Genomic DNA, 14319 nt, shown 5'->3' with positions numbered 1-14319 from the left:
TCGGAGTGGAAGTCTCCTGCAGGGCAGGCGGCTCAGTGTACTGCTACTATGTGACTGGATGCGATTTGTGACTTAGCGGAATTGGCCCAGAAAGCAAGGAAAGAGATTGCTGACTATCTGGCTGCTGGGAAAGATGAACGAGCTCGGATCCGTGTGGAGCACATCATCCGAGAAGACTACCTTGTGGAGGCCATGGAGATTCTGGAGCTCTATTGTGACCTGCTGTTGGCTCGGTTTGGCCTCATCCAGTCTATGAAGTAAGATATTTTGTATTTTTTTTAAAAAATCTACATTTAGGTATGGTTTATAGAAAAAGCTGTACATATTTTATGCATGCAGTTTGATGAGTTTGGACATATGCATACACCCGTATACCAGCACCACAATCAAGGTAATAAAATTTGTTTCCTCTAGAAGTCCTTGTGTCCCTCCTCTCCTCTCCCTTTATTGGTAAGAAAACATGACATCAGATCTCTACCCTCTTAACATTTTTTAATTTATTTATTTTTAAGTTAGTATTTTGGTTTTTAATTTTTTTAATTTATTTATTTTGAGAGAGAGAGAGCAGGGGAGGGGCAGAGAGAAGGAGGGAGAGAATCCAAGTAGACTCTGCATTATCTGCACAGAGCCTGATACGGGGGCTCAGACTCATGAACTGTGAGGTCAAGAGTCGGACGCTTAACTGGCTGAGCCACCCAGGCACCCCTGTTTTTTAATTTTTTAATGTTTGTTTATTTTTGAGAGAGAGCGCGTGCGCATAAGATGGAGAGGGGCAATGAGAGGGAGACATAGAATCCGAAGCAGGCTCCAGGCTCCAGGCTCCAAGCTGTCAGCACAGAGCCCAGAGGGGATTTGAACCCACAAACTGTGATATCATGACCTGAGCTGAAGTCGGACGCTTAACTGACTGAGGCACCCAGGTGCCCCATACCCTATTCACATTTTTAAGTGCACAGTACAATATTGTTAACTATAGGCACAGTGTTGTTCCAGAGGCATCTAGAACTTAATTCATTTTGTGTAAGTGTAATGAAATAATGCATTTTGAAGACCTAAATCAAATCACCTCTTTGAGAAAGGGAATCTGTGAAAGCATTAATAGTGATTTCTTACTACATGTGGGCAACCAGCACTAGGGGACTACTTCACATACCCAAGGACCTTTTTCCTAATGGTTTTGCTGGAAGGCCTGATCTTGATATAGACAATTGTTGAAAAGAAAGGAAGGAATCTGAAATCAAAAGGCCTAAGTTTGAGTCTTGGCTCAGCCATTTCCGGATTTTGTGACCTTGGGCTTGTCAGTTAGTTTGAGTTTCCCCACAAGTAAAATAGGAAGCCTAGAGTATTTTATGAGAATCCAGTGAGATTTGTGAAAGAGCTTTCCAGGGCTATCAACTATATGATACAAATGCTAAGGTTTGTTGGTTTGTTTTAAAGAATGTTAAATTTTATTAATTTTTCTTCCTTAATTAGGGAACTAGATTCTGGTCTGGATGCTAAGGTTTGTTGGTTTGTTTTAAAGAATGTTAAATTTTATTAATTTTTCTTCCTTAATTAGGGAACTAGATTCTGGTCTGGCTGAATCTGTGTCTACACTGATATGGGCTGCTCCTCGACTCCAGTCAGAAGTGGCTGAGTTGAAAATAGTGAGTACAACCAGTTTCATTGATGTCTGTAGTTTGTTAAATTGTTAGGTTGGTTAACATAAATCATTTCTGCTTATTTGACAAGATATTTTGTACACTTCTTATGTTGCCTTTGAAACAGGCTTTGTAAATTTGTAAATTTGTCTCTACCTCCTTTTCAGCCCTTATATAATACAACAGAACAGTCTTTTGCAAACATGAATAATTTTTTTAAAGAGAAAAGTGTTGTGTACCTTCAGTTTTGTCTTATTTTTATTGTAATGTTATTTAAGTATATTCAAATAGGAAAGTTCTTACACAACTGTAAACCAGTTAACATTAATTTAAGGTCACATATTTTGCTTCATTCATTAATTCCACAAATATTTATCAAGTTGATGTTATGAGCTAAGTGGGCACTGAGGGTGCAGCAGTGGGCAAAATATGACAGTAACCCTACTTTGTAGCTTAGAATCTAGCAGAAGAGATAGACATTAACTAAAAACTTTCACCTCACAACACAGATATAGTACTGACTGCTAGTATTCAAATTCATTTGAGTTGTTACCTGTTTTCTACATCTTTGCCTTTTTGTTTTATTCTGTAGATTGTCTCAGTCTTACCTCCTGACCCATCTTTTTTCTTTTTTCTTTTTTTTTTAAGTTTATTTTTGAGAGAGAGTATGTGTGTGTGTGGGTGGCAGGGGCAGAGAGAGAATCCCAAGCAGGCTTGCAGTAATAGCCTGAGCCACGAACCACAAGATCATGACCTGAGCCGAAATCAGGAGTCGGACAGTTAACCGACTGTGCCACCCAGATGCCCCTTGAGATTTCCTTGTCTTCTGTGGGTTTTCATTATTTATTTAAAAAAAATTTTTAACTGTTTATTTTTGAGAGAGGGAGTGGGGGAGGGGCAGAGAGGGAGACACAGAATCTGAAGAAAGCTCCAGACTCTGAGCTGTCAGCACAGAATCCTGTTTTCTACCTCAAGGGTGTAAGCTGGCTGCCAGAATTTCTGAGAACCGTGGGAGGAGGAAGCCAAAGATCTCATTCTTGTCTTATAGAAGACTTAAAATTTTTGTTGTAAGTATCTTTGCTCTCTGCTGTGCGTGGAGTTCAGAGTCCTATTAGTTTAACCTCCCCAGAGAGTAAGCCTCCTGTATTCTATTCCTGTAGGGATGGTAGTCCTAGAGTTTTGTTGGTAGAGGAATGGGAGAGTAGAGGCAACAGGTTCTTCTTTTTGTCTTTTCTTTTTTCTTTTTCTGTTTTCTTTTTAAGTAAGCTCTACGTCTGTCATGGGGCTTGAACTCACGACCCTGAGATGAAGAGTCACATGCTGTACCAGCTGAGGCAGCCAGGCAGTTGCTTCTTATATAGACTTTTAACTTTTTTAGTCTCTGTCTCTCTTTTTTCTTTTTCTTTTCTTTTTTCTTTTTAAGTAATCTCTGTACCCAACGTGGGGCTTGAACTCATGATCAAGAGTTGCATGTTCCTCCAACTGAGCCACCCAGGAACCCCAACCCGGGGTTAAAACCTCGTTTTAACCTCTTCTATACTTTTCCTTTATATCAAGATTTATTCAAGATGAAACAGATTTATATGTTTGTTTGTTTTTTAATGAACTCATTAAAAACTAGAAGAAAACTAGGCAGATTTAAAAAGATAATCTCATAGTGGAAAAGGCCACAAAAGCCATGAACAAAGTGATTACGTTAATATAATAAAAAATTTCTGCATAGTATAAAGCAACCAAGAGCGTTATCAAAACACAAAGGACTAAATTACATCATAAATACCGGGTCTATATATTGAACAATGAGTGCCTCCTCACTGAGCTCTCAGGTGTTGGGACCACTCTGGTTCGATGCCAGTCATTTCCTGCCTGGACTATTACAGTAACTTCTTGAATCTTCTTTCTATACCTACTTTGGTTTCCTTTAGTCTCTTCACCATTATGTCAGAACAGCTTAGGGTTCTATTCAAAACACAGGTCTGATCCTGTCACTACCTCTTGCTTTAAAGCCCTTTAGTAGCTGTTGTTCTTGTGATAGAAACAAAATTCCTAATATGACCTATATGATTCTACATTTTCTGGCCCCCACATGCCTTTCTTACTTCATTTCTTATGGCACTCCTCCCTTGGGCTCAACACTTAACTTTATTTCAGCTTGAGGATTGGCCCTGTTTTTCCACCAGAGGGCTTTGCACATGCTGTTACTTTGCCTTGGTGGCATTTATTACAGCTGCATTTGTATCTTTATTTGTGTGATTGAGTAATGACTATTTTCCTCAGAGATTATAAGCCTCTATAAGAACAGTGTCTGTTTTTGTTCATTGTGTTTATAGCATATATCATAATGTCTGTAATAGAATTTGGCACATAGTTACAGCTCAGTGGATGGCTGGATAAACAAGTACGAATATGTACCCCTTAAGGCTTTATAGACCCTGGTTGTTTTGAATTCTTGTAGTAGAAAGAAGCATGTTTACTATTGTTAGGAGGAAGCTTGAAGTAGTTTTTAGGAATGGTTTCCACTTTTATTTACTGTTTTGCCTTTTTTTTTTTCTTTTTTTTTTTTTTCTCTCTGTAGGTTGCTGATCAGCTCTGTGCCAAGTATAGCAAGGAATATGGCAAGTTATGTAGGACCAACCAGATTGGAACTGTGAATGACAGGGTAATGAACATACTTGTTAAACATGATGCAGTAGACAGGGATGTGGGCATGTTATGCTATTGCCTGTGTTGATTCTCGTGGGTCCTGCTATATGGCTGAGTTAATCTAGGGTTGCATATTTCATAGGGTGAGAGGCTTTCTGGCTGGCAGTGTCGTCAGCTCCTTACTCCGTCCCTAAACTTCTGATTGTGAGGCCCTCCCACCCCCATCCTTTGTGCCTCTTGTGATTTGTGGATATAGAAGCGAGGAGAGAAGTGGATGAATTCAAATGTGGATGGCGGTGGTATCAGTCTTAGCAACACCTGGGTTGTGTGTAACCAGAGAACATGAAAGAGGCATGGTTTTGCAATATGTCTCGTGACTGAAAAAAGAAATCATGTAACTAGTCTGAACCCCTTTTTTCTCAATTTACATATAAAATAAGAGGAACAAAGTTTAAAAGTGAGACAAGTTAGGTTTAAGGCTAGTTGGCATAGATGTTAATCCTGGGTGTTTTACTTATAGCTAATGCACAAACTGAGTGTGGAAGCCCCACCCAAGATCCTGGTGGAGAGATATCTGATTGAAATTGCCAAGAACTATAATGTGCCCTATGAGCCCGACTCTGTGGTCATGGTGAGTTTAGAGTCTTTCAGAGTACAAAGGGAAATGAGTCTTTGGATATCATTTTCTTTAAAAATAACCATATTCTTTTCATTAAAGTTTGTGTGTGGGAGTTTAAGCCTTTCTCTGCTTGGGTAACAATAAATATGCCTGCAAAGAGTATTTTAAGGATCAGATGAGATGAATGATGAAAGCACTTTGAAAAGGTACAGACCTTGATACAAATACAAAATGGCATTGTTGGTTTTCAATGAATTTCACTGAATTGAAGCAAGAAAGGATCCTGAAAGATTTATTGGGTGCCTGCCCTATGCCAGACAGTACACAGAAATACAGAGATAAAAACAAGGTCACTGTCCTAAAGAGGCTTATAGTGTAAGGACGGCAGATGTACAAATAATAATCACTCAGTTAAGGTTGGTGGGGTGTAGTGTGTGGTTTAGTATGCTGTTTAGACAACCTCCCCCCATCCCAAATACACTTCAGGATAAAAGCATTTATCCTCCCAGCTCTTGAGAATATTGGTGACTGGTGCTCATACACAGCTGAGTGCTCCTCCAGCAGTGGCTCTCAGAAGAAAGCTGCTTCATCCAAAGTCTTTCCTTAGGGGCAGCCTGTAGTTAGTAACTGGGATTTTAGACTCTGCCCCATCTGAGGGCACCTGCTGCAGACCCATCCCAGCTCCAGAGCTCCCTAAGGAATTGACTGAGCAGTTGCTATGACTACATGGCAGCCCAGCTTTTCCCTTTGCCCAGCCCTGCTTCCTTCACTCCCCACAAGTCTTTATCCCAAGAGACTACCCCAGTAAACTTCCTCCATGCTGACCTGCATCTCTGAGTCTACTTCTGGGGGACCTGGCCTGCAGTGTGGGTTAATGATACAGGTTTCTCTCTTCTTCTCAGGCAGAAGCTCCTCCTGGTGTAGAGACCGATCTTATTGATGTTGGATTCACAGATGATGTGAAGAAAGGGGGCCCTGGAAGAGGAGGAGGGGGTGGTTTTGCAGCACCAGTTGGTGGACCTGACGGAACAGTGCCAGTGCCTATGCCTATGCCCATGCCCTCTCCAAGTACTCCTTTTTCCTACCCACTTCCAAAGGGACCAGTAAGTATACATATAAGCGTGGATATAAACTCTAGAAAATGTCACAGAAGAAGAGACACATTGGCTGTATGAATACACACAAAAGTTGTAGGTTGTCAAGATTGAGCAGTAAGAACATTTGGTATTAGTGATCATATTGTGGAAAAAAATACCGGGATTTGGAAAAAGTCTTTTGGTTTGTCTATAGTTAATGATGTGGGAAAATACAGAGAGATGGTGTTAAAGAAACTTTTTCCTATAGGTTTACTGGTAAATACCTTTGGGACCTTTTGCAGCCATACTAGTTTTTTCCAAAAATGAATACTGCTTATTACCAGGTGGAAAAACCTCTTTTGTAGACATTTTGTAGACAAGGTCATTACTAGTAATAGAGTTTGATTATAATCTTTCCTTGTCAACATGGAAGCGGTTAATTTAGTAATTTGAAAACTAGCCTTTGGCTATAGATCTTTGAAGATCTAGAATTCTTCTAGGCATTTTTTTCTCTTTTTTGGCTCTTGAATATATGTATATATTCAATATATATCTTGAATATACACTGAATATATGTATATCTCCCTTACCATATAACAAACCTCAGAAAACTCAAATTGGGGCCGTGTCTCTGATGTTACCTTTCTCCTCTTGCAGTCGGATTTCAATGGATTGCCAATGGGGACTTACCAGGCTTTTCCCAATATTCATCCACCTCAGATACCAGCAACTCCCCCATCGTATGAATCTGTAAGTGGTTGAGCCTCTTTTGTAAGCAGCAGGAGAGTGACTCCCATGAAGAGAGAGCAAAATAATGGCCACAGGGAAGGCAAAGTTTTGATCAATTCCTGGTACCATCATTGCTCTTGCTTTGGATTCTTGTGTTGCTTTAACATTACCCTGGAAGTTGGGTGGTGGCGGCCGCAGCAACATCATCATTGGTGGCAATGCTTTGTCTGCAATTAAGCCAGGAATCAGGAAGGAGCTGAAGGTCTCTTAGAAAGTTCACGTAGGGCACTTGCCTAGTTTTTTTGGAGTAGGGCAGAGAATTGTTTTGAGTTGGTATAGTCCTGCTGTTGGAATATCATAATTAAAATACCGGTTTTAGGAATTCAACACTGTGTAAAGGAATAGTGGCCAGATTTTTGTCTTAAATAGAAGTGTCATTAGTAAATTTCAGCTGATATTACTAATTTTACATTTTAGTTTTGTAGGTAAAACTTATTATAAATATAATCATTCCTTGAATTGTTGGTGGTTGCACAGCTTTGATTCCAAATTAGAGGGCTCCTTTTCTGCCAGCTTTGTTTCCTAAGCTAGTATGTGCCTTTTGAGACCTATTTCCTTCCATCTGATGAATTACAGAGAAAACAAATTGATATGGCGTTTGCTGGGAGATCCTCCTGTTCCTGAACTTGTTTAGTGTTCTTTCCTTTGGTTTTCCCCTTGGGCTTGGGTTTTTCTTAAGTTTGGTCTTGCATGCATTGAAGCATTGCCCACAGCTGTTTCTAGGAATGAGGTAGAAGATCTTCAGTATTTGAGGACTTGGTTCTTGGAGAGATGAATTCAGTGGGTTAGTGCTTTCTCTCTGCACAGAAGGTGAAGGTATCAAAGAGAGGTGTTATGGTGTGGTAAGAATTTCCTTTTTCTCTGCTTGGTGGTTTAGAGTTTAATGTGGTATCTGTCTAGCTGGAAGATCAGAAAAGAGTACAGGGGGTGGAGGGGCAGTTTGTTTGGAGTGGTTCTGTTGCTTCTGCTTAGCTTTTGGAAAACACAGGGGCTTATACCAATCTCAGTACTTTCTCTCTAGTAATGCCTTTGCTTTCTCCCTTGGTAACAGTATTTGTGTTTCAGGTTGATGACGTTAATGCTGATAAGAATGTCTCTTCTGCACAGATTGTTGGTGAGTGTGAGTCAGAAACCCTCAGTGCTGAACCTTTTTGCTGTTTTCTCATTACTGCTTCCACCTCAGAGAAACTTTTCATGTCCATGGCATTTTACCCACATGCCCTGTCCTTTCCCTGAGTGTAGTATGACAAAAATAGAACTCAGGATTTCCCTTGTCCATAAAGAAAATACCTTTCTGGCCCCAGAGAATCTTCAAGTTCCTTGTTTCTGTTGGTGGTATTATTCTTTCAACCTCAAGTTCTTGATGTTCTTGCTGCATCAACTTTCATTGTATTAGAAGTATCAAAATTATTTGTATTTATATAAATACATGTTTATATTAACAAACTTGGGCATTAATGAGGGGGCAGTAGATAAAACCATAGTGAATAGCTCAGTGACTTTTCACAGAGCAAGCATGCTGTGTGGCCATCCACTCAGAAAATAAAACACTACTGGCACTTCAGAAACCCAGGGTGGGGGGATGCTTTTAAAATTTGGGGATGGTTGTTTTGTTGAGGTATAATTAACATAGAAAAAAATACACAGAAGTATATATTTTGATGAGTTTTGATTTTACGTAACAGTGACTTCAGTCAAGGTGTAGAAAGTTTCCATCACCCCAGAAAGTTCTCTTATGTTCCTTCCCAGTCCATTCTACCCTGGAGGCAAATACTGTTCTTATTTTCTAAAACTATAGTTTAGGTTCACCTTTTCTAGAACTTAGATACAAATGGAAAGGGGGATGATTTTAACTTGTAAAATACAGAATGGAAGAGTAGAAATTCTGATTCTGTTACATCAAACAATGTAGACATTAATATTCCTTATAAAATTTTTCTTCCCCTAATCCTTAAAGAGTGGCTCATTCCAACAGAATTTTAGTGCCACCCCTTGGACTTTGTTGTTACGGGAGCAGACCTTTGTGAAAGGGCACAGTCTAAGAGAATGCATTGTGTACCTGGTTTCGTGTACCACACCTGGAATTTCTCTTAATCTTTCTTCTTACCATAGGAAAGTAAAACAGGATTCAATTGTATTAAGGGAATGTAGATCTTAATTGTACTGAAAATTTTGTTGATCTTTAATCATATTTTTCTTCTGTGTTTTGATAGTTACATTGTTTTTGCCAAAGGGGATTGTGGGCTTTGAGGATGTGAGCCCCTTCTCTGGCGTTTGTAACACTGGGCTCCTTACCCTTATTTAATTAGGTCCTGGGCCCAAGCCGGAAGCCCCCGCAAAGCCCCCTTCCAGACCTGTGGACACCTGCGACAACTTTGTACTACCAGAGTTGCCGTCTGTGCCAGACACGCTACCGACTGCATCTGCTGGTGCCAACACCTCAGCATCTGAGGACATTGACTTTGATGATCTTTCCCGGAGATTTGAAGAGTTAAAAAAGAAAACCTAGATCTCTTAAGCCAGGCAACCTCCAGGCTCTGGGATTTGAGAAGGCACTGTTTCTCCTTGTAACAAAGAATCTCCGTGCAATTCTTTTTCATCTCTTACCATCACTGAGCACACTTTTCCTTTGGGCTCTCTTCCTGCTCTAAATTCTGCTGCTTTCCAGTTCTCTGTTGCTCTTAAGAGACTAACAATTAGAGTCAACGAGGCCAGAGCAGCCTTGGCAACCTTGCTTGTTCGTCTCCTTTGAGTGTGATCCCAGGTTCGCCCATCACCTGTCCTGTCCCTCCGCAGGGAAAAGGTGAAAGCATTGTAAGGAGAGCTGCCAAAGATGGCTGGACACGGAGGACATTACTTCATGAAGTCTCTCTCAGTCCTGTGCTGAAGTTCTAGTTTTAGAAACAAACCCCTCTGTACAGAGGGATTTGTGGTGAGCAAGAATCAAGACAAAAAGGTGTGATATGAATGGGAAGAGAGACTGATGCTGGAAGCCTCTTTAACAGTTCTTGGAAGCTGGGTCCTCTCATTGGCATATACACTACTTCTTGCTGCAGGGCATTGTTCTACCTGGATCCAGTTGCAAAGTTTATTTGGAAAGTTGAAGGCTTCTCTTAGTTCTGCTGGATTCTCAGGGAGCCCTCCGTGGCCTTTTGCTTTGAGTGCTGTGTTCTCCTTTTACCAGAGGGCAACACTGCATAAATTCCTGTTTTTCCCCATAGCATGTTCTGTTGGATTGCATTTACTGGCAAATGGCGGACAGGTCACATGTTGGGCAGAAGTCACCATTCAAGGCTAAGGTGGGCTTCCAGGTGCCTTAATAGAAGTACTCAAATCTCTTGGGTAGTGAGCTGGAATGCCTACAGGAGAAGAAGGGTTCTTGTTTTCATTTGAAAACTTTATGATTAAGAGAACCTTTAAAGACTGATTTCAGAAAATTTTTTGGTGCCCATAAAAAACGTGGCTGTAGTTCACTACTTTCCTAGATGGATGAGACTATTACTATTGTAACTTAATGTGCTCCTTTTCCCTGTAGATAAGGCTGTCCTTCCCCAGAGGGATGGTTTTGGGATCAGAAGGTAGGACTCTGGCTTATGTGTAGTGTAAAGTATATACTTGTTTCAAGCAACTTTAGTGTTTTTGATTGGTTTGTATCTATCTCATAGCTCAGTAGCTGATAATAAAGTTAAAAATTCTGTGCCTTGCTGAATTTGGTTTGGTCAAACGATGAGGTGCACATTTGGATTTTAGTGGAGATTATTTTAAGCAGTGACCCATCCTGGGCACAAGCCAGACCTTAACTCTTTGGTTCCCTGGGTCATGGGGATGCCTGCAGCAGCGAGGAGCCCATTTCAATCTGTGTGTGTGTGTGTGTGTGTGTGTGTTTTAATGTTTATTTTTGCAAGAGAGTGAGCAGAGGAAGGGCAGAGAAGGAGACAGAATCCTAAGCAGGTTCCACACTATCAGCACAGAGCCCGATGTGGGGCTTGAACCCATGAATCATGAGATCATAATCTGAGCCGAAATCAAGAGTCAGACGCTTAACTGACTGAGCCTCGCAGGCGCCCCTCAACTTCTGTATTTAAGCCTAGATAGCATTTGTGAATTTGCTTGGTTACTCCTCTGGGACAGGGCTCTCCATTACCCAAACCTCATGCATTTATCTTTAAAATAAGCTGCTGTCAGGGCGCCTGGGTGGCTCAGTCAGTCAAGCGTCTGACTTCAGCTCAGGTTATGATCTCACCGTTAGTGGGTTCTAATCCCTGTTGGGCTCTGTGCTGACAGCTCAGAGCCTGGAGCCTGCTTCGGATTCTGTGTCTCCCTCTTCATTGCCCCTACCCCACTTGTGCTCTGTCTCTCTCAAAAATAAACATTAAAAAAAAAGTAAGCTGCTGTGAGCCCACTTGTGATTCATTTGTATTTCCGACAGCCATACTGAAACATTGGTGATGAGTGTTTTTTTACTTGTTGTTTGGCAGCAGAGCTGGATTATTCTATCACTCTTACAGGGTTAACCCTTTCCTGACTGTGATCTATAAACAGAAGAACTTGCAGCCACGGGGGATTTTGATTCCTCAGTGATTTACAAAATTAACAGTGCATTATATATAAACATTGGTAATTTTCTAAACTGTGCCATGCAAAGATAAGTAATAATATGCTAAGTAGTAATAAGCCAGGGTGGGAATGAACATGATTAAGATAGTTCATTTTTTGAAACTCCACTGTTAATGCCCATTGCTATCATGACCATTTGCTCATGTGTTCTGGTGCCGCTGGATTCCTAGCAAACTCTCTGCAGCACCATCTGTGAATGCACCTTCTTTTAGAGTCTGTTCAAAGACAAAAGGAGAAGAGTGGGGGAAATTAACAATTGATCCTGATGTTGGAGAGAAAAAGTACCACAAGATACCAAAAAAAAGTATGAATAGTAATACTGGAAATTTCCTTTTATGATTTACTGTCAGGCATTGGAGTGTTTCTGCTAAATAGCGGAGGACCAGGTGTTTATAGGACAGTGGATATAGAACATAATACAGTCTTGGTAAACTGGGTTTCCTATAAAAATGGTTGGCAGAGACCAATAAAGGGAATATGCTAATACTGTGCATTATGTCCGCCTAAGAGCAGCAACAGTTGAGCTTTTCCAATGCTAGAAGAATCATGACATTTATATTTCAGTTACTGAGTCAGAGAGTTACCTACCTTAAGGGACTTTCTTTACCAAAGGCCATGAGGATGACAAACAAAAAGGTTAATGATCACAAGTACTATCAAGATGACACTGGTGAGGATCAGAAAAGAACCCAGGATTGGCTCTAAAACAACAACCTGGAAAGAGACAATAAAATTTTGAGTTTAAAGATTGTCAGTTTAATTTCTACTTTAAAAATGTAAGTTATATGCTTATGTTTGGGATATAGTCACATAAAATATTTGGTGGAAACTTGGAGAAGCAAAATTATTAAAAAGGAAAATACTTTTGAGTGGACAGAAGAGAAAGAATGATAGACTGGGTGGGTATAAAAATAATTGACTTCAGTGTTTTCACAGGTAAACAGGTGAGTCACAATAGCAGTATAATTCAAAACCCATGTGAGTTTTGGCAGTTCTGGAAAATATAAACATGGAGGTTTGAAAGAGTAGCAAAAGGTTACATCAGAAATCCTGAAAACTGTCTCTGCCGTTCTATGACCTCTACTTTAAACACAGGAGCATTCTAATAAAATTTAACAGGTTAACCATAAAAACTGGCTTTTTAGTCTTTTTTTTCTTTTTTTTTATTTAGAAAATCCCAAGCCAGGCTCAAACTCATGAACTGTGAGATCATGACCTGAGCCAAAATCAAGAGTTGGATGCTTAACTGACTGAGCCACTGAGGTGCCCCTAAGTTGGTTGTTTTTTTAAGTGTTATCTTTAAAAGTGTAATTGCTGAGTTTTGCCTGTCTTTTCAGCATAAAGACATCTCTCAAATACAGGGTTACTAGAGTGGTTTCCATAACAGCATTTTAATTTACATGTTCATTTTAACAAATGATGCACTTTTTCCCTTGATATTTTGGCTCATTCACTGTTGCCACTAGGGTACCGTTAAAAAAACCAAACAGCCCAACAACTTAGAGGGTGAATGTTTATAATAAATACCACTGTGATGGAAATCTGTATGACCAAATATATCCTAGTAACAATACATCATCCACTTAAAAGTGCTTAATTATAGCTACTCTATCTAGGTCATCAAGTAACTTGAGACAATCTCAGATTGTGCTGTAAGACTTTGCCCAATAAGTACACTCCATTTTCCCTTCACATTGTATATGATTATGATTAAAGCAGAAAAAGAGTTAAGTCAAAAAGGAGGTGTTAGCAAAAGCTTATTGTTGTGATTGTTACTTCCTTAAGAGCTTTAGTAAATAAAGTGTTCCAAGAGTGATGGCTTCATTCACTAATTTGAATTGTCGTTTTTTTCTGTCCTAATCAAATCTATATATGCTAGGGCTACAAATCCTCATCTAGGTTTCCTTGTTCTATCTTTTTTAAGTAGGCTCCGCACCCAATGTGGGACTTAAACTCCTCACCCTGAGATCACGAGTCACATGCTCTACTGACTGAGCCAGCCAGGCGCCCCCCTACTTTATTTTTTATACTTTTTATACTGAATAGAAGAGACTTGTGTTGGTAGTTCTTAGGGGGAGAATACAAGCTGTCTGAAATGAGCATTTATTAACTATAAACAAATACTGCAGTTCTTTCTGGAATTATACCTGCCGAATTTTCTTAAAAGTATACTTCATTGTATACCTCAAAGGGCCATTGAGACAGAAACAGCAAATAATGTTAATCTGGGTAGGTTATGAGAGTATAAATTGAGGCCTAGTGTCCTGGCAATAAGTCTAAGAATACAAGAAATGAGGAAAGTGGGACTAGGTGCTTGAAAAGGGCACATTTCTGAAAGTAACAGCCACTCAGATTGTATTCATAGATAGCACCATAAAATGGAAAGGCAAAGGATCTACTCTCCCTTTTCCAGTGTGCAGTGGTGCAGAAAGGGCTGCTTTTTTTGTAAGCAATTCTCCCCTTAAGTGTAAAAAACCAAATAGAATCCTGCGGGAAAACTGTGATGGGGTTTTTTACCTCCTTGTGATGAGAGATTCCCATGTTGAGACCAACAGCAGTCACTGCTGAGCTGAAAAAAGTTTGGTAGTCCCAGATGCTCCATCCAAACAGCAGGTTAAACTGGAAAGGACAAAGACCAGTCAGGAGAAGGTAGACAGTAATGAAGCTGGTTTCAGTTCTTTCCCTCCTGAGGTGCTTGATAAGGAGGCCAACACAGAACCAAAGAGAATGGAAATGAAAGAAATGCTTTAGTGGCCATTCAAATCACTATGCCTAAAAGAAACCCTCCCCCACCAACACACACACACACACACACTTCCTTTTTAATTACGTAGTGTTTTCATCAATTAATTTGACCTTCACATCAACCTGTGAGCTAAATTTTAGATGAGACAAATTTCTGCATTTAAGTCTCACTACTAGTTAAGTATGGAAC

At 40.0% G+C, this 14319-nt stretch overlaps 2 protein-coding genes across 5 annotated transcripts in view; one reads left to right on the top strand and one right to left on the bottom strand.

The window, feature by feature from the left end:
- The window catches only part of LOC122208681 (IST1 homolog), a 47255-nt gene extending 36779 nt beyond the window's left edge, over positions 1-10476 (top strand). For 3 of the 4 annotated variants that reach the window (XM_042919997.1, XM_042919996.1, XM_042919995.1), the window contains exons 3-10: positions 77-257; positions 1559-1646; positions 4216-4299; positions 4804-4914; positions 5805-6005; positions 6636-6728; positions 7833-7881; positions 9077-10476. In XM_042919997.1, the coding sequence (XP_042775931.1) occupies positions 77-257; positions 1559-1646; positions 4216-4299; positions 4804-4914; positions 5805-6005; positions 6636-6728; positions 7833-7881; positions 9077-9276 (1007 nt within the window). In that variant the 3' untranslated portion in view covers positions 9277-10476. The remainder of the gene's footprint in view (positions 1-76; positions 258-1558; positions 1647-4215; positions 4300-4803; positions 4915-5804; positions 6006-6635; positions 6729-7832; positions 7882-9076) is intronic. The other variant, XM_042919998.1, reaches the window with a different exon arrangement.
- Positions 10477-11524: 1048 nt separating this feature from the next.
- Positions 11525-14319, bottom strand: part of PKD1L3 (polycystin 1 like 3, transient receptor potential channel interacting) — a 79048-nt gene continuing 76253 nt past the window's right edge. Inside the window, 5 exon segments of the mRNA XM_042917916.1 lie at positions 11525-11599; positions 11729-11825; positions 11973-12011; positions 12013-12098; positions 13902-14003. Coding sequence (XP_042773850.1) covers positions 11525-11599; positions 11729-11825; positions 11973-12011; positions 12013-12098; positions 13902-14003 — 399 coding nt within the window.

The sequence above is a fragment of the Panthera leo genome, chromosome E2 (genome assembly GCF_018350215.1).
Source record: "Panthera leo isolate Ple1 chromosome E2, P.leo_Ple1_pat1.1, whole genome shotgun sequence".
NCBI lineage: Eukaryota > Metazoa > Chordata > Mammalia > Carnivora > Felidae > Panthera > Panthera leo.
This window is presented reverse-complemented; position numbering and strand designations above follow the sequence as displayed.